The sequence below is a fragment of the Rhinolophus sinicus genome, chromosome 6 (assembly GCF_057876585.1).
Source record: "Rhinolophus sinicus isolate RSI-liver-muscle chromosome 6, RSI-T2T, whole genome shotgun sequence".
NCBI lineage: Eukaryota > Metazoa > Chordata > Mammalia > Chiroptera > Rhinolophidae > Rhinolophus > Rhinolophus sinicus.
The window spans coordinates 6,663,285-6,687,411 of record NC_142506.1 but is presented as its reverse complement, the minus strand read 5'-3'; the positions used below and the strand labels follow the sequence as shown (position 1 = coordinate 6,687,411).

Here is a 24,127-nt window from a genome sequence, read left to right as displayed (position 1 = left end):
TGTATTGCAATGCCGGTCACTGCCTCAAAGTTAGGGTGGTGTTCAACCTGCCATGAGGTCTCGTCATCAGATTCATCACAGAGAAGCACACACATGACCGCCTCTCAAATGCTTAAAAGTTCTGACGATTATGTTTCAATGCAGTGTTGGCACAGGTTTTCGACTGTGAGGTCTACTAATAGACGGATTGTTTTCTCAATAAATATGCAGTTAGCTCTCTGTTTCCCCGAGTTCTGTACCCTCAGATTCAACCAACAGTGGATCAAAAAAATATTTTGCCTTTGTGGTGGGGAGTCCTCAGAGGTGGGGGGCAACTGTATGCACCGATCTTTGCCATTTTGAGTATCCGTGGATTTTGGTATCCAAGGAAGTCCTAAAACTAATCCCCCACAGATATTGAGGAATGACTGAAGGTACATTTGGGGGAGGTCAAAAGTTACATGGGGATGTTTGAGTGCCCCTAACCCCCGTGTTGTTCAAGAGTCAACTGTAATAGTTTCTTCTGTAATTGGATGCATTCTATTTGATGCATCAGACCACCAAAAGTGTCCTTGGCACAAAAAACAATTACGAAGTCCAACATAAAGTCACCCTGAGGCAAAAACCAACTGCAACTGCACCTGAAGTCCAGCTGTACCCGTCACCATCTGTGACCTTTCTGAGCCTCAGCTACCGCGTCTTTAAAATAGGGAGAAGCACTCCCCGCTTCATCTGATTGCTAGGAGATGGTGTTGGTCAAGGATTTGGCATAGAGCTGGCACACAGCAGGTGCTCTATACATATTAATCTCTTCCCTCTAGTTCTCAGCTTCCACCCCTCACCCTAGTGGGACACGAGGCACGAAGGCCTTTTTGTGTGGTATAGAAAGAAGCCACGTTGCATGTTTTTGCACGTACCGGGGGTGCCAAAAAAATGTATACACATGACATGTATTCATCTTTTGTTATTGGGCTATACTGAATATTACCATTTTAATACCGTTTTTTTCCCTTTCTTCATATGTGTATACATTTTGGGGGGCACGCTCTGTAAAATATATTCACGTCAGTGGCTTTCTCTCCATCATCCCACACAGGGCTTTACACTCACTCAGTAGGTGCACCATGTACTGGTGAAATAAATGCATGAGCGAATGTATATGGGTTTTCAAATCAGCTCTGCAGTGAACTGAGACAATTTAGAGTTTCTAAAGAGCGTGTCTGGTTATGACAGCCATGCGCTTGGCACCTAAAGCAGCTGACGTCTGCGGTGTAGTGTGGTGTGGTGTCGTGAGGGGGTCACGGATGGTGGAGGCTGAAACATCCCCTCGGCCAAGAAGGGGCTGGGACCCTCCTCCCCACAAGTTGAGCTGGTGCCCTATGCCCTCTGAGCAGCAGGTCTTTCTGGGTTCAATGAGTCTAACACCTACTTCCTAGAGATTTGGGGAGCATTACACTCTATAATATCGGTCACGTTTCTTGCCTTCACCCTGGCAATGAGAAGACACTAGGCGTCTTCGGTTAACAAATAAAGGAGTGAACATATGGCCGAACAATCGTCCTTCCTGACTCCGCCGGACTGTTCTCGCTCACCCAGAACCGCTACATTAATAAGCCGCCCAGGGTAAATTCAGAGAAACTCCAGTACTTAGAGCGCTCCATTTTCCCTGACCTGAAGTCACAATTTTCAGAACTGCTTTCCTCACCAGTACTAGATAAATGACTAATAGGACAGAGAATCTATCAGGGTCCGCGGGCTAAAAATACTAGACAAGGCAGGAAGGGCTAAAAATATTGGACAGGGCAGGAAGCTGACTGAACACACACAAAAGACTTTCCTCCCTAGGAGCTACATAAAAGGGGGACTTTGGGCCAGACTTCTCAGGCCCCTCGTCTTAGTCTGTCTTGCAGATCTGTCCTTCTCTCCACACCAAACCCCCTGCCCATCCCCACATCTCCTGCATGTCCAGGCCTCCATCTGGCCATGCCTTTTCCTGCCTTCTCAGCTGACCTCAGTCCCAGCTACCCTTTAAAACGCCCCCTCTGCCCCAGACACACCTGTGGTTTTCTGCCACAGTGTTTATCACACTGCACGGAGACCACGCATTTCCATGCCTGCCCACCCCACTGGATTGTGCAGTCCTAGCGACGCAAACACTCTGCCTGCTTATCTTTGAGCCTAGCACACACGCTGCTCAGCACCTCCCCCGTTCATGGTAGCGGCAAAAGTCATGGATTTGGGGGCAACCCCAGCCTGGGTGGAAACGTCCTGAGAAAGATGTGCCCTAGGACACGGGACTCATTCTCTCTGGCCCCCAGCTTCCTCTCTTGCACAGTGATGACAACCAGCCCTCGTGACACATGGTGGTTGAAGGGTTCAATGAAGGAATGCACGGCCGCTGTCTGTGAGACAGAAGCCTTCGATAAATGCTGACTGTCATCATTACCTCGGTAAATGAGCCTCTTCCCACAGAAGCACCAGAAAGCTAATGATGTGTGAAAAGCATGGATAAAATTTCCACGGCCACAGGAAACTTTTTTTTTCAAATGAACTGAAAGGAGTTCTTGGGATTTGTGTATTATTTTACAGTATAATTAAATTTTTTTTCAGTTACAGTTGACATTCAATATTATACTATTTTACAGTACTTCTGAATGCTAGTCTCGAACACTCCCCTTTGTCCCTAAACTTGACCTTGGCAGGAGACAAGCAGACAGGGAGCTCAATTCCAGATCAACTAAGCAAAAGTAATGGCAGCCCCTCTGTCCTGACTTGAAATCTCAGCGTAACTGCTGCCTATTAGAAAGATAATGAGAGAACTCTCAGGGCTCTCTGTGTGCTGGATTTAGGCTTTGCTTGTTTGGCATGTAAGTGGTGCGTTTCCACCGCTAACAGTCTGACTGGCTGGCTTTGGCTATGTTCACTTAATACTCCTTTGGTCACAGAGGATGGTTTCTAAGAGATGGATTCTGCCAGCATTAGGAACCTAGATGGGCCGGACGCAAGTCAGAAGCCTCAGCTCTGAATTCCTCACAGCAATTGCACCTAAGAGGCTTGTGGAATTCTTCCTCTAGTAAAGTGGGTGATCAGCTTATTTCTTAATTGTATTACCTGAAAGCCAAGACCCCACAGGATAATCAAACGCAAGGCCAAGTGCACCCCTGAAACCCGAAACCCATCTCTGCTCTTCTCTGTATGGATTTCTAGTGCGTAATTCAGGCCTTGTGCTTGGAGGTGCCGTAGATCTAACAAGATAAACCCTACTTGCAGCTGATACCAAACCTCCTTGGAAAGCTGGGGTCCCTGAATGTTTAAGTGCAGATAATTTTCAAACATGAATTGGAAAAGCTAGAAATAGATGGAGTAGGGACGGGAAAGTAAAATCAAGGTTGATTTTTCCTGGCAGAAGCAGACCTTGCCCTGGGCTTCTGCCTCAAGGAACCGCAGCCATATTAAACTCCGTGTCATTCCCCAACATTCACACTCACCAGCCTTTGCACATTCTGTGGCCTGTACCTGGGAAAACCTGCGTCCCTTTTTTTTTAATCTGAATGACTCTGACTTAATTGTCTGAAACTTGGTCCAAGCATTAGCCCCGAGGCTCACTTCCACTCTTGGTCCAATTAGATATCTGTTCACTGTGCTTTGTTTAGGCTTTTCTCAACCATGACTCTTAGCCACCATAACGAAACACTTGACTTATTCGGGACTCTCTCACTAGCCGCCCCCATCCAGACACAGAATGAGATGGGGTGAGTGGGGATGTTGGGGAATCTGTCAATGGGGATGTGACATCATAGAGAAGTTGGAAGGGAGGACACCCAATAGGTGAGAGGAAAACCCAATAGGTGGAGGAATGGGTGATGGCAACAGGTCAGAGCCTGCAATGCATTGTTTGCTAAGGGATGATGTGCTCCTAGCTAGAGAGGAAGCTTCACGAAGGGGAGGAGGAACAGCCTTTTTCACAGTTTTGCAAAGTCATAAAAACGGAACTTCCACCCTCTTAGAAGCATTAAGAAGAAACCTCTAGCCCTTTACTGGCTTCTCCCCAAGTGAGGAGGTGAATTGTCTGACTGGCCTATGGTACGTGTGCAATAGCTATTGGCTCATTTTCTTGGTTGGGGGGGGGGGCTCCATATTAAAAGCCAATTATGTGTGCAACGTCACACATGGTTTCTCTCTGGCTATCAGGGCCCCTTGGGGTCAGACAGGTCATGACCCCGTGTGGCTGGCTGGGACAGTGTGTGCTCTGTCCATGTGCTGGTCCCAAGGCGATCTTAGAAGCGCTATGAAGCTCATGGTTGCCTCCAGAGTCAATTCTGCTTTCCCCACCAAATGTAGCCTATATTTGGATCCTTCTCTGAAACCCCTACGTCCCTTGTCAATTGGTTCAAAAATCAGAGGGAAAGTGGTACTGTGCATTAGCTCGCCCCCAGAGTCCAAAAGGAAAATTAAAACCAAGCCCGTAGGACATGGCGGGGATCACCCTGAGGTTAAACACAATTGGTCCAAATCTCATCTCTGCATCTCAGTTACTCTGCAGCCTGGCACCAGCCTTGCAGGGTCTGGATGGCAGGAGAAAATATGAGCAACAATGGCATTGTGTCCAAGACTCTTATTTTGCTCTGGGTAACAATTTTCTCATCAGTAAAATTAGGGGATTGGCTTAATTGAGCTTTCAATTCCTGCATGCCATTAACAGTCATTGATTTTATGGCAAGGAAGGAGATTTACTGCTAACATCATCCATCACCCTGTGAGGTGGATTTCACGTGGCTGATGTCACAGGGAGAAGGCGAAGTGTGAATTACAGCGTCTGACCAATGTTCCTTCACTTCCCTGCCTCCACCGCCCCCCTCTCACGGCAGGGACTCCAGCTATGTGAGCTAAGAAAGCGTAGAGGAAAACAAAACAACTGATTAGTAACTGTTCCCAGCAACCATGAGGACCAGCATAGTGGTCAGGACCATGAACTATGGAGCTCGAAGCCATTGGATCCAAGTCCTGTTCTTGCTACTTTCTTAGCTGTATGACTTCGTGCAAGTCACTTGCCTCTTTGAACCTCAGTTTTCTCATCTGTAAAATGGGGATTAAAAATAGTTTTGACTTCATGGGGCAGTGATCTGGGCTAGATGTGCTTAGAACTATACCTGGCAAACAGGAAGCATTCTTTATACAGTATTGTTATCCTACCTGAACTCTTTGATACAAAGAACGACCGTCTACTAAATTTGACAGCTCTGTAATGGGAAGGGCAAAATACAAGACAGGAGAGAAAGAAGATGCCTGGAACCAATTTCTTCCCTCTCCAAAGAGGAGACGAGTCCCAAGGGCCGCTGTTCAGATTGAATTGTTTGAAAATATAAAGTGGACAACTGAGCTCAAGCGAGCAGTTATCATCCACAGCAACCTGTCTTGAAAATTCTAAAAACGCTAGCTTCTACCGCACAAATGCCCCTACCTATCAGCACTGCTGCATGTCCACTGTGTAGCTATAACTGACGTGCAGGATGATGACCCTAACACAAAATGCCAATCTTCTCTGATTAATCGATAGAACAAAGGAGGCTCGGCATGGTTTATTGTTGATGTTCTGTGATGCAACATTATGTTTAGGGATTTGCAAATGTATGGGTGGAGTTTATGCTTGTCATGGGCAACTATGTTTTTTATCCACTCTGTTTCTTCGGGAAAAAGAACCCAGTTCTGTTGGGGAGCTGACTCCTCCAATGTCACCCAGGTGACTGTAATGGGGGCTGCCAATCATAGCATCCTGACCTGACTCATGCCGACAGGTGGACGCACGACCCACAGTTGGGCTGGTCGTAGCCTCTTACTCTCGGAGCCATGGAGATTGCCCAAGATGTGACCCAACGGGGCCAATCTAAGTGCTTCCCTGGGATTTTTCAGACTGGAGTTGGGTAAAGGGTAGGTGGACAGAAGACAGAGGAAAAAAACTATGATCCTGGGGCTGCTTGCATCCACACTTCATCAGTGTGGAGACAGTCAGGAGAGAGTGAGAGCGAGAGAAAGGAAGGAAAGAGAAGCAGAGACAAGAGAAGAAGAGAGAAATCCTAGAAGGTCCCATTTCTTATTTCCGAGGTTTCCCATTTGCTCTGATGGGTGACTATTGGGACATGGCATTTTCGTCCTAGTCCAAGGTAGTTTAAGTTGGGTTTATGACATTTGTCATAAAAAGTTTTTTGTTTGTTTTCTTTCTTTTCTTTTTTTTTTTTTTTTTTTTGCCATAAAGAGTTTATCCATCTACCCATCCATCCACTCACTATTTCAGTTAGTCTTAAAATGCATCTACCTGGGCCCTAATTAAACCGGAAGTGCCTAATCCAATGCATGATGATAACTTGCTTGTAGGTTCCCACTTGGCTGAATACTGTTCATGTCTGTATAGAAAATGCTCTACAGGTAGACATAGTACCTCACCTGCAGTATCAGTACCTGCGTGAGTATAAACCCTGTTGGTCATGAGAGGGGGAGGGGAGAGAGCTCCCCATTGGGAGCCCTGAGACCTGGACCTTGTAACCCCTGGAGCTCATGGGCTGTGTAACTTGGGGTGAGCCTGCACTCTTGGGAAGAGGACTTGGTGTCTGTAAAAGTACCTGGGAAAGAATCTCTGAGGTGTCTTCCCACTCTGCCTCTGTGAGCTATGAGCTGCTGCAGGTTCTGTAGCAAATGACACTGTCCTTGGGAATTGTCCAGCCCTTCTCTGCAATCTCCCCAAACACCCCCTACCATCCGAACTGGGTCCATGAAGAAATGCTAAGTCCATTTGAAAACATGCACAGGAGAGGCAGAAAGGCTGTATGTGTTTCTGCACAGGAGCTAACTGGCGCTGTCTGTAACTGTTTCTTCAAGGTGGCACTATGTAGGGGATGGGGCATCACGGCCCCCATTCAGGAAGGTTTGCCCAGCTTCCCAAAAGCCCCTGTCCTCAAGTGCTTCCACTACAAGGCGGACCAGGGTCCCATCCCCTCCTCTGCCCCAACTCTGTCAGCTCTACAAGAACAGCAGCTGAGCGTAATGTATAGGAGACAGACTGCAAGGCTTCCCAAGTGGTTTGCCCACCACCATAGATTAAATATGCATTTGATATATATATTATATATTTATACTTCTAAATGTATAAATAGTTTAAGCTGACATTTGCGAGAGAGGGCCTTTCTTGACAATCTTGAGCAGGGTCCACAGGCTCCCTCCTATTGTGGCATCTTCTCGACAGGGAGGGGTAGAGAAATGCTCATAATCCAGAAGCTCCACCTGCTTCTGCAGCAGTCTGTAGTGAGCAGGCTTTACTGGGGAAACCTCTGCAATTGTGGGGATCATGAAGTATAGCCTTGATTCGCTTTGGGAAGAACCATCTGTGAGCCCGAGAAGCAAATGAAGTGACATGTAGTAGAAGTAATATGGTCTTAATATTCGGATCTGAGTTCGACTTTTGGTTTTCCTATTCAGTAGCTGTGTGACCCAGGGGGAATTACTCAACCTCTCTGAGCCTCAATCTCTTCTATCCACAAATGGGGCTATGAGGGCCTGTCTTACAATGTGGTTGTGAGGACCAAATGAGATAACATACGTGGACTCTAGGCACAGAATCCAGCCCTAAGGAGAAACTCAATAAGTGCCAGTTGCTATCATCACTATTAAGGTGTCCTTCAGCAAATTACCATGAAGATGACAGAGAGCTATGGTGTCCCCAACCTCTATCTGTGAGCAGCATGGCTGCCTAGGGGCCTTTATCTGGCCTTATACCATGTAGACCTGGACCCTGTGTCCCCACACAGTGGTGAAAGGAAGGGAATTCATAATCAGAAACATACCTGGCTGCTGCCTCCAGCTGTTCTTTCCTATAAGGAGATGAGGGAGAAAAAAGTGAACATAGTGTAAATTATATGGAACAGCTTCCCCTCTCCCCAACATTGGCCCCCAAACTTCCGTTTGATGAAGAGAAAGGAGCAGAGTGGAACTCTAGGACAAGATGGTGAGTATGGAGGGGAACCGCTGAATGAGATCTGGGTTCCTTCAGCCAGACCCCAGCCTCCACTGGGGCGATGGTTCACCTCTGAGCTCTCAAGGTTCTCCTCAGCCATTCATTCATGTACTCATCCAGAAAATGGTTGCCGAATACCTACTCTGCTCCAGGCCTCGCATGGGCTCAGGGGATTTATTCAGCAGTACGGACAGACCAGAGAACCAGGAATCCCATAATTTAGCAACCACACACCCCGTAACCCTGCCATGACCACCACCATCATCATCATCGCAAATATTACTGAGCAATAATTAATGGGCAGATACTATTTTAAGTGTTTTTTATGGATCAACTCATTTAATCCTCATAACAACCCTATGAAGTAAGTATTACCATCCCATTTTCCTGATGAGAAAATTAAGGCACAGAGAGGTTAAGGGCATTGCTCAAGTTCTCACAGCTAGGAAGCAGCACGGTCAGGATTCAAACCCGAGCGACCCAGCTCCTGAGCCCACACTATACAATCGGGGTTATGAAAAACGGAGTCATCCATTCTACGTGTCTTCCAGGACATTCTAAAGATGAAATGAAACAGCATGTATGAAAGCAGATCCAATGGTGCTTGCCCATAGGGGAAGATAACTGCCTGTGGTCCCCACTCTCCATTTCTAAGCACTCAATAATCTTGACCCTGGTCACACAAGGAACAAGACCTGGTTACACAAGGAATTAACTGGGACATTTCGGTCAAGTAACTTCTGCTTCTTGGGCCCAAGTCTTCCCATCTCCACTTTAGTTCCAATAGCGAATGATTCCAGAGCTTCACTGTCCAATATGGTAATCACGAGTCCCACACGGCTACTAAGATTAAAATTAAATACAATTAAACTTCAGTTCCTCAGTTGCACTAGTAACAGTCAGATGCTGAGTAGCCACGGGAGGCCAGCGGTTACCGTTGGACAGCACAGCTGTACCCCATTCCACATTCCACCACCACTTTTAGGGAACCAATCGGTATGCATACTCTTGTTGATGGAAAGTAACATCTGGTTTCTAACATCTGCCCTTGTCTCTGCTTGCATAGAGAAATGGTCCATCCATCATCCCCAGTATCTTCCGGCACCTCCTCAGACTCCTGCCATGTAATTGCACCAAGATGACACAGTCCACGCTGGCCAGCAAATCAGAAGACCTGGGTTTGGGTCTCAGCTTTGCCCAATGTGATGTGTGGTCTTGAGCAAGTTCCTGAACTCCTGGGGACCGCCGTTTCTTTTCATACAAAATTGACTTTGGACTTGAAACTGAGTTCTTTGCAATTCAAAAATGAACTGATCAATTTAAGTCATAAGAAAGGAAAATAAACAGGGAACACCGTCAGCCACCACGGCTTGGCCCGAACACATAGATACTTGCAAACTGACAAAGGACGACCCTGAGCTGGAAGCTTTCACAGGGCGCGACTCCTAGGAGTGGGCTATACAACTTCATTCTTCAAAATCTTCCGGAGGAATGTAAAATGGTGCCGCCACCATGGAAAACAATCTGGAAGGTTCTCAAAAAGTGAAACACAGAGTTGCCAACTCGACTCCTAGGAATATACCCGTGAGAACTGAAAATGTGTGTCTATACAACATAAACCCAAATCCTCATGGCAGCACAACAGCCAAAAAGCGAAACAACCCAAGTGTCCATCAATAGCTGATAAATAGATAAACAAAATGGGGCATAGAAGACAGAATATCAGTCAGCCATAAAAAAGGGATAAAGATCTGATACATATGATGAGACAGGATGGTTAGCATGTCCCTAGGTAGACAGGGAGGTCCCTGGTGGAATAAACAAAGACAGCCATATCCTAAAACTCTAGGTTTTGAAATCTCTCCAGGACAAAATGTAACAAGGTTAATCATAAAATTCCTTTTGGCCTGACAAACGGAACAATCTGATAGATAAAGTGGGTTACTTTGCTAATTCCTCCAGGATGGGCAAGCAGAACAAACCTGGTAGATGAATTTCTACTATTATGTGATTCTGTTTTCATATGAAACGTCCAGAATAGGCAGAATAGAGACAGAAAATAGATTAGCGGTTGCAGGGGCTGGAGGAAAGAACCCGAGAGAAACTGCTACATGTATATGGGAACGTAACTAGGAACACTACTGAATTGTCTACTTTAAAAAAATGAATTTTATGGTATGCGAAATCCTCTTATGGTATGTGGAACGTATCTCAATAAAGTTATTTTTTTTAAGCATAAATAAAAAACAAAAACACTCAGGAGGCAGGTGAGGCCACGCCAGTGTATTATCAACCATTTCTTTGCTATGAAACATAGGAAGGGGGCTGGAAATTTAGGGACTTTCTTTTTCGAAGGGCCTGCCCTGTTTCAGAATGTTTGCTAAGTGCATTTCTCTAGTGACTTGACATGTTTGCCCTTGAAAAGAAGTAAGCCAGAAAGAAATGTCCTCTCTTAAGTTTCAAAGCCATTGTCAAGTCCCAGCAGCGGTCTGCAGCACAATGCATTCCTTCAAGCCTCTGACAGCTAGGACAATAGCTTGTTTACAACAAATCAACCCCACAGAATGGGCCCATTGCCAAGACCTTGGGATGCACAGCAAACGGAAATCATCTTGGTTCTGCATTCAATGGCATTGCACATTCCTGTTTCTGAGTTCGAGGTCACTCTGTTCTCTTAAGGGGAAGTCACTTGCTACCCAAACGAAGACTGATTCCATCCAAAACCCAAAACAGTTATAGCAACGATGGAATTTTACAATCCATCAGAGCCACAGAGGTCATCTTCTGAGCATTTGAGTCTAATGAGGAGTAAGACACAAGCAGTAAACCACACGTTATCATTTACTGAAGCCTGGCTTCTTCTCATCTCCTTCATTCTTCACAAGTCCTCACTCCCTAAGTTGTTCTCCCTCTTTGCTTACCCCCTTTCAGTTCCTCTCTCTCCTCCTACTTCTTGCTGATATTACCTTGGTCCAAGACCCCATGGCCTCTTATCCTGAGTCCTGCAATCATCTGCTGGCCAGTCTCCTTGCCTAGAACCTTGAGTCTGTGCAGTCCACCCTCCACACGCCTTCCTGTCACCTTCCTGAAACACGGATCTGAACATGTTGTTCCGTGGTCACATGGCTTCCCTTTGCCTTCAGGACCCAGGTGACATTCCTTCACAAGTCACCTGCTGCGACCTCCCATGGTCTGGCCCAGCGCTTAGCACAGACAAGGGGCTCAAAAATATTAGTGGACTGAGTGCCCTGAATAGAAAGAGGCGCACGCCACCAGAACCTCTGGAGAGTGACAGCACGGCAGGAGGGAGGTGGGAGCAGTAAGCATGGGCCGGGGCTTTCAGGCCATGTGGGTCATGGTCAGGGTCTGGATCTCATTGTTTATCATGATCACTGACGGGTAGGGTTTACGCAGGAAAATGAGTTAGTAGAACCCAGATCTCTTGGATTTCCTTCAGTCTTTACTACAATCTGTTGCTGGGAATATTGGGGTAATTGAGGCCACGTTTAGAGACGGGTCTCAGGTCCCACAATGAGCATGTGGGAGATGCGATGGAGACGGAGGGAGCCGTCTGTCTAGTACTGGGTCCTGCTCCAGTCCATGAAACCAAAGACACGTGGCAGACACACACTTCGGAGCAGCCCCCAGCTGCAGGCCTGATGCGGGGGTCCCTCTGCTTTCCTCCCGACTCAGGAATTTCAGCAGTCCAGCTTTCTATGCACACGCTGACAAATCTGAGCTCAGGACGGCAGCATGGAAAACCTGGAGAGGAGCAGCCTGTTCCTGCAGCCCCAGGAGTGAAAAGACCGAGGCATGGTGGCCTGTGGATGGGGCTGACACTGGCCAAGATGTCTCCCAGTTCTGAGCCCCCGTCCTCTAGTCTGTGAGAGGAGAGAGGTGATGGCGGCGTGTCCCCCGGGCACACCGTGGCCTTTGTGTTAGATGCACACCGGGCGTCTGTGTAAGAGGCTTTTCCCAGTGTGACGCCACCTGGGTCTGCACACCACCCACTGAGTTTAATGCACCTGGACCTTTGGAAACCTCTGCTTTATTTCGTAGGGTGCCTGTGAGGATTAAAAGAAACCTGAGCTTGGATACCTGGGACGTATTGGACATCTAATAAATACTAATTTCTCTCTCCCTCTCATAGGTGCTGGTCCTGGAAAGAGGGTTTTTCTTGTTTGTTTGTTTGTTTTTTGTTTTTCCTGAGGCTTTTCATTTCATCTCCCTTCTCTGAGAACACAAAACAACACAGGGGCCCTGGAGGACTCCTCTTGTTGCTTCCTCTGCCCGCCTGTTCCTAGCATCCAAAGTGGTCTGGGGCATCCAGGATTGCTAGGGTGGCCCATTGCCCTGGCTCCCCACTTGCTGGGCCACTGATATGGCTCTAACATGGATGGGACCGTCCCTTATCAGCCACTCTACATTGTCTAGCTGATAACACCTGGTGGTACCCTGGAGTCATCTGGAGAACTTTAAAAAATACTGATGCCTGGGCCCCCTCTCTGGGATTCTGATTTAATCAGCCCGGGGTGTGGCCTGGGAACCGGGATTTTTAAAGCTCCCAGGTGATTCTAATGTGCAGCTCAGAGGGGGACCCACTGCCCTGAAGGATGACCTTCAGCGAGCCATGAAGGCCACAGGCACCGGGACAGACCCACAGAAGGGATGGTCACTCACGCCCGGAGCACTCCAGTTGCCTGAAGTCACCACTTGCCTGAAGAACGGAAAAGAGACGACCGATTCATAGAACCTCCATGTTGCCACAAGGTCCATCCTGCTGGGGTTGGTGGCATAGTACCTCCAGGCGGCCTGACGGGGAGAGGAGACGGCAGGAATGAGCCGGCATCGCCCCAAACAGTCACACCGAATCCCGTTAGACACTGTTTGAGCCCTTGACTCCTGAATGTTCAAATGTGCATTGAAGCCGGGATTCTTGGCTTTTTGTAGCACCTTTGAGAGAAAAAACTTCCGTACCCCATCATGTCAGAGCTGAAATGGGAAGGGGTGAACTGTAGTGCAGGGAGAGCGGGTGCTCCGTACAAAATCCCTGAGAGGGGCGAGCATGACTTTTGCTGCAAGTTCCCTGAGACTTTGCCAATAGGTAGGAAGACAAACGTCGTTTCTGTGCCACTTCTGGGCACAAGAGAGAGCCCGGAGATAAGGTTTTGATTCTGAAATACTACAACTGCTAGGATAGTGTGATGGCTGGGGATTTAGGGGTTTGGGGCAGCCTCTGAGAGTGGGAATGACCTAAAAGCTATGCTATGTAGGACAACATACAATACTGCCCAGTATCAGACCCACAGAGACACTCACGACAACTGGCAACACGTTCACGAGTGGGTGGTCGTGCAGACATTCAGTCCCACGTAGCTATAGCCAGAAAGCTCTACTTTCCTAATCTCTGTGCTCCCAGAGGCCCAGAAAACCACGAAGCAGGATGTCCCTCTGAAGTGTAGGAGGGGACGCCTCTGCCGGTCTCACCACCTCTCACTACTGTCCCCAGCCCCAGTCCATGGTGGGGGGAGTGATGGGAGGGATGCAGAGTTGGCAGCCACCCAACTGCTGTATGACTGTCTCCTGGGCAGGGCAAAGGGGCAAACCCTTCATCATTCTGCACACAGAAGACATCTCTTCCTCTCTTGGCTAGTGGGCCCCTATTCGTGGCAGATGTGAGGGGCCACATCTCCTGGTCGCCGAATGGCCAAGGGGCCGGATTCCAGGTCGACTCCTCCTCCTGGGCCCCTCAGCCAAGACTGGGGTGGGAAGCAGCAGGAGAAGCCTCGTATGGACCCACATTCTCCGCTCCAACACAATTAGAAAAACAGCAGGTGGGCCGGTCCCTGTCCGAGTTCTGTGTCCATTTCTTGATTGGCTTAGAACCGGAATGGGAGAGTCATAGGATTGTCACTTTCAGTACCCAGAGACAGGCCATATAGACGGTCACAGAAACACCCAAGCCACCCACAAGCAAGCATGGTCCTGGCTCCCGTCCCAGTTCATGGCTATGACCATGCGTGTGCACACACACACACACACACACTCACAGATACACACACACTCACACACATGTGGGGATCTTAGTCCCTTGCAGTTCACCCCCAGGCAGGCAGACCTGAATGAGCTCAGCAGCCGGCTTCCTCCTTTTCTCAAAGTGCTTCTGACGATGTTGTTCCTGCACCTTGAGTGCCAGCCCGGACCCCAGGATGCCCTGGAGGGAGAAGTCAGGCTCTGAAGTCAGCCCCACCCAGGCTTTCCCGGCACCCCACCCGACCCCAGGAGCACAGTGACAACACCGAGCAAAGGGCAGATGGGCAGATGGGGGGAAGGACCTCTCCCTTCTCTTCCAGGGAGTAGCTTACTGGGTTAAGTGGAGCCCTGAAGTCAGGGGGGCCTGACTCTGCCACTTGGGCGGCACGCTGCTTGGCCACTTCTGTTACTCTGCCATTTCCTGACTCTGCCTCTTTCAAGCCATGATATCCTGGGCAACCCTTGTATCTGCTATAGCTCAGTTTCTTCCACACGGAAGTGGGATAATAGTTCATAATGGGGTGAAGGAAAAAGTAAACTATAGGAACTGCCCAGTAAGGGGTAGGACAGAACGGAATTTTAAAAACATCACCTGCTTGAACTGGCATTTGAGACTTGGATCATACCTGGAATTGCCCAGAATTGTAATCTGTTTTGATTTACAGGTCAGACCTGCATGTGGATTAAATGGGTAGACGTATATATACCCTTTTCAACTTGAGAGACCTTAAGAGACCATGTCGTACTCCCACAACCCCTCACCTGTTACAGAGGAAACTGAGATTCATAAAGGTCACATGCCCAAGGTCAAACAGCATAGAAAACAATAGACAAGGTAGGGTGTGCAATGGAAAAAGAACAACCCAACTTCAGGATGGCAGGTGAAGTGGGTAGAAGTGGATTGTTATATCAGAAGGGTTTTTCCAAGCTTCACCAGTAAGCGCCAGGCTACAGAACCAGCAGACCCTGGGTTTTGGGGGTACTTATTATCTATCAGGGGTTAAGACTCACTCTTGAGGGAAATAGTTTTTTTTTTTTACACAAGCCAGGAAATGACAGGGCAAGGGGAGAGACTCACATACATGAAGGATCTACCACGTGCAAGACACACGTGGGTGAAAGACAGCATCCCAGTCCCTGAGGAGCTCACAGTCTCCCATGGACATAGATACGGAATCGTGCAATCCCAGTACGGTGTCAGAGATGCACAGAGGAGGGAGGGAAAACTCAGCCTAAAGAAGGCAGAGCTGAAACGGGGTCTTGGAGGAAGAGGAGATGTGTGGAGGAATCACTCCTGGCAAAGGGACGGCACAGCCCATGGTGGGGAGGCAGGATGCTGTGCTTAAGGGGGTGGCGAGTGCACTGACAGGGCTGGAATTCAGGGTACGGGAGGAGGGACGGTGAGGCGGGGGCCAGGCAGCGAGGGTCCTGCATGTCCCACGAGGGAAAACACTGAAGGTACTTACCGCTGGAAGGGCAAAAAAGGAGACGCCGATTAAGGAAAAGGTGGCTGCAATCAGACGGCCTTCCCATGTTTTGGGAGTCTTGTCTCCGTAGCCAATGGTGGCCAGTGTGATCTGAAGAGAGAAGAGTTCAGATGTGAACTCTCCCAGGGAGAAGGAAATCGGGGTGTGTCCACGGAGCTCCACCTATCAGCTTTTGTACTAACATGGGGGCTGCTCCCATTTAGAACAAGATTCCCGTGGGAGGAAAGGCACCAAGTCAAGGAACGTATACGGGAGCCTTCAAACCACACCTGTTTCTGAGTTAAGGATTTCCTATTTATTGTCGATCACTCAGCAAATATTTCAATAATTGCAAATGTGTATGTGCATGTATGCACACTCGTGTGTATTTGCATGTGTGCTATCCATGGTCCATGTTTCCGAATATATGTGTTTCCAAATACAGCCATGGTTCCGAATACATGTATGTCTGCATTTATATGTATTGTGTGCATACGTGTGCATGCTTAATGGCTGGTGTGTGTTGTATATTCCTGTGTGTGTTTACATGTGCAGGCTATCAGTACACATGTACTTATGAACACGGAAGGCAGGATAGGATATCAGAGCAGTTAACAGTGTGGCCTCTGGAGCCCAACAGCCTGAGTTCAAGTCCCAGGTCAACCACTAAGCGGCTCAGCAGTCTTCCTTGAATTAGTTACTTGACCTCTTCATGCCTCAGTTTCCCCATTTTTAAAAAGGGTCTAATAATAGGAGTTACTTGAATTTAAAATATGTTAACAAATGGGAAGTGCTTAGAACAATGCCTTAGAGCCAAGTAAGCCTTCAATAAGTGCTAATTCTAGTACCACGTGTCCTGTGGGTGTGGAGATGTGTGTTTGCAGGTGCATTTGAGGTCTGTGTGCACTTGTATGCATCTGCCACTGTATCTATTTGTATGTGCATGGATTGGCTGGTAACAGCACACAGCTAATGAGGTAAGGTCTCCTGGGACCAGCCTATTCAGAGCCCTGATTTCTCATAAACACTATGGAAAAGCCTGTTCCAAGTGCACTTTCTGCGGGGGGAGTCTCCCAGTGGCATGTTCGGAAATGGAAGAGGCCCAGCTCTCACCTGTGACTGCAGAATGCAGCTGCCCAGCTGAGCTGCCCATAACCCCCCCACCCTTTTCTCTCAGTCACAACAGTCAGTCCCCATGGGGATGGGGGTCTTCAAGGTGGTGACTCACCAGGCCCCACCAAAGGGCATCTGCATAGGTCTCAAACTCCTCTTTCATCTCTCCTCCTTGCGCGTCTACCTCCGGCACGTCTTTCTCAACCAGGTAGACAAGAAATGAAGAAAGGATGAGCGTCAGGAACCCAATGTACCAGGCGGTGATGAGCTCCTAGGAAAGCAAGGAATGGACAAGGAAAGTGGTCACTGGAAGCTCATCGGGAGGCAGGAATCCAGGTTTACCAGCTGTGTGACCATGGGCAAGTTGCTCACCTTCTCTGGTCCTCACCTCCCATCACTGTGAAATGGGGTTAGTAACATAGTCATTATTTCCATCACTAACAGAAAGAGTCTAGGAGGAGAGGATGATTTCTGCCTTAGGGTGATCTTGCTATTACAGCTCAAGAGGCTTCACAGGAAGGCGAGAAGGCAGCAGGACCTGTCTGCGGCCTCTGAGGCAAGGCTCTGGACTCAGGAGACTTGGTTCTGTGCAGGACTGGGCAGAGCAAGGGTAAAGCTCAGCTCGACTGGGAAACCGAGCGCGTGTGGGGCAGTGGACAGAGCTGTGGACCCTGCTCCAGCCCTGCCACGACTGACTGTGTGACCCTGGGCAAATGACCCCTCCTCCTCAGCCTCGGTTTCCTCATTTTTAAAATGGAGGAACTGACCCACAGAGTTCCAGAAAGTGCCACATGTACAACGGGTGAAATGCTCATAGATCGCTTTTATGTTAGTCACGTATTGATTTAAACCATATGAAAAATGAGCACAAATCACGCGTAAAACCCACTGTGTCATGGAGACTACCACTCAATAGAGTAGGACATATAAGTAAGTAAGAAAAAGACGACTGGAAGGAAAGTGTGAAGGAATGGTAAGGATGGCGCCGAGATACGGCAACGATCGGCATCGCTGAAGTTTCAGGTGTCCTGACCACGACAGCCCCTCAGGTTCCATTTATCTCCCTCCTTCCATTTATCTTCCAGTTTCAAGGTTTAGCATGGTATGTCGGGGAAGAAGAAAGTCACAGCTATTGGTGCACACGATCTGGAGATGAGGCCTGTCGGGCCTGCTGAGTCATCATAGAGAACAGAGTTGTTCACGTGGATACACTTCATCTATCTGACTGTCTGGCCCGTCAGTTGGTCTTAGGTTAGCAGGGTCTCGCTGACACGTGGCCTCCTGCCTCCCTCTGCACCTTGGCTGACAAACGTCTTGCTGCCTGAACTGCCCTTCTGCATGGGACCAACCAGAGCCTTAGCGAGTCATCTTCAGACGCATGTCACCTCCAGTATGAAACTTTCCTGGATGTTTGCTCCCCCATCTAGAGACACGGTTCATCGCTCGTTCCTTTCTGCCGCCGCTCCTTTCTAATCAGACTTCTCTAAATCTCTAATACTTCATTATGTTCATGTGCTTATAGGTCTGGCTTCCCCACAGCCTCGTATGCACAATGCATTTGTGTGAGTTCACTCTACAGCAGAGAGAGACAGGTTAGCTTCGACGGCGCAGGTAATCCAGCCAGCCATTCCCCTGCAGCGGGTTTGAGAAGGGAACCGGGAATTGGATTCGTCCCTCCCCAGTGGCTGTCTGAGCAGCAGCCTCCTGCCTTGTTGAGTGTGGTTCTAGCCTTCCCATGTTTTCTCCTAACCCCTGGTCCTCACATGCGAAACAGCTGTCTGTTCATGTGTACACAGGAAAACGGGCTGTGTTGGATTATGAAGAGGAGATAAATGGTCACCAATGAGGAGTGAAAATGTGTCCCAATTCTGGGCTCTGCAGTCATTTAAAAGGCTATCCAAGGTAATTCTGACTTTACCCAATTTTCGCCAGCAGCTCTGTGGCTGCACCCTGATATCCACGGGCTCCTGCACACGCCTGAGCCCCACTGCCGTCAGGTTGGGGATGGGGGACTTGGGGTCCACCTAATGTGGGGGAGCGATGGAAGCAACTTCCTGACTGTTCCTTAAATCCATTCTGCAGGATGCTGCAGGCCCCTCTGCCTTTGCCTTGGTGACTCAAGACTCATTTTCAACACAGACAAGGGCCACCCAGGACACATCAGTGAACAAGAAGATGGCAGTATTTTTGTGTTAGGTCACAGAGATCCCAGGGCTTTGTTCTGGGAGCAGAGCTGGGCCTATCCTAACCCTCCCACGCTTCACCCCTGGGCTCCCCTGAACGACGCCCACCCTGGAGGTCCTTCATTCTGATTTCTCCTGCACTGGCCTCCGAGGGGTTTGTCCTGCCCGAGCTGAGGCACAAGGTTCTCCTTCATTGTCCAGAGTTCAGCTAAGCCAGGGATGTCAAAACAAAGGGGTCCCAATGGTCCAGGCTAACAACAGGGAGTAGCATCACGGCTCCAGATACACTGGACCCTGCCTGGCTCAGGTGCCACACCTGCTCAAGCCCATGGGAGGGGATCAGACAGAGTCCCACCTGCCCTAGCTTCTGACCTCCCGTCGTGCGCTGAGCTTCACCATGGCCCGCAGCAAACTACTAAACACAGACTCTGGCGCCCGGCTGCCTGTGTGTTGTTCCACTGTGTGACCTTGGGAAGGTTACTTCCTCTTTCTGTATCTGCTTCCTGGTCAGTGTAATGGGGAAACGACAGTGCCCCTGTCCTGGGGTGAGCCAATCCACGTTCTAGGCTCTGATCAATAGTAATTGAACAATCGCTATGACTTGGGTGTATTCCAAGTGCTTTTCTCCTACGAGGTGAGTGCATTCTTCTTATTTCATAAACGCAGGAACCAAGACCCAGAGAGGTTACAGAACGTCTCCAAAGTCAGAGCAGTGAAGTGTGGATCCACACGGTCTGCGTGACTCCAGAACCTTCGCCTCCCACCCCACGCTGCCTTGCATTAGCGCGTTTCATTCTCTCAGTAACCGAGGTATAGGCAGCATTATACCTGTTTTAAAAATGAGGCAACTGAAGGTCAAACAGGGTTGAGCGACAGGTCATTTGCATCGGGTGGAGCTGAGACTTGAGCCCAGGTGCAGCCATTTCTGCTCACTGCAGCACACCTGCTTAGGCCCCGCCCCCTCTCCCTGCTCCTCTTGCTGTCATCAGTGGTGGCAGAACGACCACCCTTTGGGGACACCACATGGGAGGGGACAAAGGGCACAGGTGGGTGAGAAGCCCACGTGGTCTCGTGGCTTCTCCATGGCACCTACTTTGCTGTGGGCGCAGATGGCGGAGCCCAGGAGCTTCCAGGTGCCGCCCCTGCGGTCCATCCGGAGCATGCGCAGAATCTGCAGGAAGCGCAGGCTCCGCAGGGAGGTGGCCAGGACATTGCCCTGGTTGCCCACGGCGACCACAGGCACAGAGGCAATCAGCACGAAGATGTCTGGGGAAGAGAACAGACAGAGGGCCGGTGACCAGTGCTGTCCGGACCTGCAGTGGAGCCATCGCAGGCACCGTCTGCCAGCACCTGAGCGTGAGCCAAGCACCGTTGTGTTAAATCGTGCCATCAGCCGCACACACGTGGTGAGTAGGCTTATTCTCCTGTGACAGAGGAGGAAACGTGGGATATAAGTGTCGTTGAAGCCACTAAGGACATTATTTCTGATTAAAGGGGAATCTGCTGGAATGGAGAGGAGGAACAGAATGGCTGGACTCAAATATTTGGAGAGCAGTCAGAGAAGATGAAACAAATAAAAACCTTGAAAGGTAGTGAGTGCCCCATGACTGGAGGTATGCGAGCAGAAAGGTGACTGACTGAAGTCTGCCGTGAAGGGAACTGGAGCATCAGACAGGAGGGCATGTTGGACTAAACTCTTTTGGAGGGCCCTTCCAACCCTGACATTTTATCATCCTGCAACTTGAACCATTCCTAGAGATTTGACACTCTATAAGTCCCCTAAGCATCACTTACTGAAGGCAGGTTTTGTCGTGTCACTATGATTTTAGGAGGATCTTCAGATGGGAACATGTGGGTCCATGCTGTACCAATAGAAGTGAGTGAGAGCTTCCACCTTCTCTGCTATCAGAATGCCTGCCCCCGAATGGAGGGGCTCAGTGATACCTCTCCACATCAACTTTTGGGTCAGGACATGGCAACACGGTGGGGTTGTGCACAGGTGCTAGGTTCTTCCAGACCTGGGTGTCAGGATGGATTATGCTGCTTATTATCTGTGTGACTGGAACATGACTCAGCTCAGTGAGCCTCAGTTTCCACCTCTAGAAAATGGGCATAACATGGTTCTCTAGAGGTAATTCTCAACCTGCAATGGTGTCACGCCTCCCACCCTTACCACAGCCAGTCTGGAACTGTATGGGCAATTTGGCTTGTCACAATGACTGGCGTGCTACTAGTCTAGTGACCCGAGATGCTCAACATCCTGCAACGAGCTGGCTCCTTCACAGTCCAAATGCCAGAGTGACCCAGTCCCCCTTAAGATTCAAGGCTCTGTGGAGTCATGATGAGAAGGCACAGAACGGAGAACTCAGCACCTGGAAGATGCAAGCTGTTCTTCCTCACGGAGGGACGGTGAGAGGCTGGGCTGGCCTCCGTAGGGGCCCATGAGTTCCCAGAAGAACAGTGTCTGTTTAAAATTTCTGCCGAAATTTTAACGCACCAAAAGAAGGGGACACAGGCCTCCCTGGACTCGGGGACAGGGCTTACCCAGCATGCACAGCGGCTTTCTGGCAAACTTCAGCCGTCCCCGCCAGCCTTTGTATCGGCAGCAACATCCGGCAGCCCAGACCCTCAAAGCAAACTCGGCTCCAAAGATGAAAATAGCAAATGTTTCCTGCATTAAAGAACATATGGAGAAACACTGATTAACCGGGGCCCAGTTGTCCGGAACCAGCAGTTTCTGTTCTGCAGTTTGGAAGAACTGGAATTCTGTCGTTTTTGTGGGCGTCGAGGGGAGAGAACAGGTAGATATCTCCACTCAGGTCGGATGGCTCCCGTCTTCATTCTGATGCACTAAGTGTCCTGAACATGAAGCCTTGCAAAGTGATTACTTGTTCTTTTTCTCTGTGTTTCTGTTTCAAAGGATCATTATAAAAAAAGAGAGAGAGAAAGAGAAAATCCCTTTCATGTACTAAAAGCTCCTAAGAAATTGGGTTGAAAAGAGAGGGAGGTACCAATGAAATCATCTGCTTACCAGTCCCCCCTCCCCCCACTCTGTGCCTGGCCCCTGGTATTGCTAACAGTGGCCAATGGTTACTGAGCACGGCTCTTGGGCCAAGGTACCACCCGGACAGAGGGTTTCATGATATTATCTTCATTTTATGTTTTGAGAAACCGAGGCAAGGAATGGTTAAACAAATTTCTCAAGGCTACCAAGTGGCAAAGAAAGAATCCCAGGCTGGGACTCTGGCGCAGTGCCCACATCTCCCTCGTAAGCACCATGCTGCCTCCTGGGACACCGGGGCCGCTGCTTCCTTCCTGTGCCTCCTGATTGGTCAGACACTGACACTTCTGCCTCCCTCTCTCTTTGGTGATCTCCCTGGGACTCTGGGAGAGTCCACAGCGATCCTGGAAACTTGGTTCCTAGAACTGCATGTCTTTCCAGGATGCACCCGCTCAGGTCTCAGCTCAGGGTCAGGGCAGATAGATTATACACTCTTGGCCTCAGAAGGCACTTGCTGATTCTGGCACCAAGGATGGCATGTCAGTGTGAGGCAAAGATTCTGTTCTTTTGTGAAACCTAACTGGTGGGCTGGCACCCCTTTGCTGTGTGAAGGGCGGGACCGCACCCTAAAAAGGTGGGCTAACTGCTATTGCAGCAAGGATGCATCACTCAAAGGGCCAGTGGGCAGTGCTGTCCAGGCTGCAGAAGGAACCAGCCCTTCCTAGGGGCCCCCTCTCTGCCTGGCGCAGAAGAGGCTGCACCCAGCCCATCAGCATTCGCTCCTCACTACATTTTTCCAATATTTTAGTCACTTTACATTTTTCACATATTTTAGAAGATATGAGGAAACCAAGAGTCAGGGGTGTTAGGTAACTTTCCCAAGAATGCTAGGTAGCCCCACTCTCTCTACCGCACCACTGGAGGGAGAATGGAGTGAAAGCAGGCAGAGGCCCTGGGAAGGAAGAATTAAGAGTTTTCTGTAGAAATGGGATTTTGTACCTGGCCTTGAACGAAGTAAGAGATCCTCAGGGTTCAGGGAGAAAAGGTTTTAGAATGGAACATGCCTTTGTTAACGTTCAGAGGATTGGGAAGCTGTATTTTATCATTAACATGTATTGGTTTTTGCTCTGACTTGGTTTACGTCTCTCTTTAATCTGAAATAACAGTGGAATAACAATGTGTCCAGGGAAGACCTGACCAGTTGATCCAGACACTGCTTTCTCGTAGGCCTGGACTTGGTCAGAGACTCCAGGAAGCCGAAACCAGTTGGGCAGAACCACACCCAAAGGCAGACTCCTGACCTTGGCCGCGAAAGTCCAACCAGAGGCTTTACCCAGAAATGCACCACCATCTTACCAGTAACAGCAGCCAGTCTCCCGAAACGGTCTCGTACTCCTTGAACGTGGTCAGGACGGCCAGAATCAAGCACCCCAGGACGATCAGGAACCTAGAGGGGAAGAAAGAAGGAGACTAAGGAAGAGTCGAGGCCTGGCTTGCTCCAAGGCTAGACAGGGAAAGGCGACAGCGGATGAAGCTACAACCTCCATCAGACATGGGCAAGCACTGTCCTATCCCATTTAACCTGATAACAAACCTGTAAGGCAGGTAGGGGTTAATAACCCAGTTAAAGAAAACAAGGCTGAGAGAGGTTAGGCACGGTGCATACTTCTGCTTTCGCAGCCAGTTAGTTGATTCAGTCAGAATTCAAACTAGATCATTTGGTCCCAACCCTGGGGACTGCAGACGCTCAGAAGACCGGAAGTTGTCACAAGCTTTAGGACATCAACAGGAATGTGAATACATTAATAATGTGCCCTGCACATATAGGACGGTGATTTTCAAATATATGAAAATGTTCTCAGTGTAAAGAAAACACAAACTCATTCCAAAGATTAATAAATTCAGCAAAGGCCTCTAGCACCGTTTCTTAGACATTTTTTTTTACAGCCAACAGCTCCTCAAGGAAACAACCTCTTTCAGTTGGGAATCTTCAGAACTGTTTTTGAAATTACAAAGCATTTTTCACGCTAGAAAGAAGAGAAACCACCATGCTGAATGCCAGTCCTTGGAAAGTCACAGGGGTCAGCTGGTCTGTGCCCCTGCCTCGGGCAGGAGCAAACTGCAAACGATCCTTTGAGACTGTTACCTTTATAAACTTGGTAGGGGGAGTGTGCTGTGTGTATTTGTGTGCATGCCGTATTGTTTCAACAAAGAAACATGGTTCTCCTTCTCTCTTGGTGGAGCGTGTGTGGTTCAATGGTCAGCATCAGGTTCCCTGGGTGCCTAAGAGGGAATTTATAAGCCAGGGTCCATGGGTGAGGCTTGGTACCATATACCCAAACTCTCC

At 49.0% G+C, this 24,127-nt stretch overlaps 1 protein-coding gene across 2 annotated transcripts in view; it reads right to left on the bottom strand.

Moving 5' to 3' along the window:
* The window catches only part of KCNQ3 (potassium voltage-gated channel subfamily Q member 3), a 223,170-nt gene that overhangs the window by 18,330 nt on the left and 180,713 nt on the right, over window positions 1-24,127 (bottom strand). For both annotated transcript variants that reach the window (XM_074316306.2, XM_019711688.3), the window contains exons 2-9: window positions 23,137-23,227; window positions 21,324-21,450; window positions 19,873-20,045; window positions 16,712-16,867; window positions 15,484-15,594; window positions 14,103-14,198; window positions 12,702-12,796; window positions 7,815-7,841 (exon numbers count right to left, since the gene is read on the bottom strand). In XM_074316306.2, coding sequence (XP_074172407.2) covers window positions 7,815-7,841; window positions 12,702-12,796; window positions 14,103-14,198; window positions 15,484-15,594; window positions 16,712-16,867; window positions 19,873-20,045; window positions 21,324-21,450; window positions 23,137-23,227 — 876 coding nt within the window. The remainder of the gene's footprint in view (window positions 1-7,814; window positions 7,842-12,701; window positions 12,797-14,102; window positions 14,199-15,483; window positions 15,595-16,711; window positions 16,868-19,872; window positions 20,046-21,323; window positions 21,451-23,136; window positions 23,228-24,127) is intronic.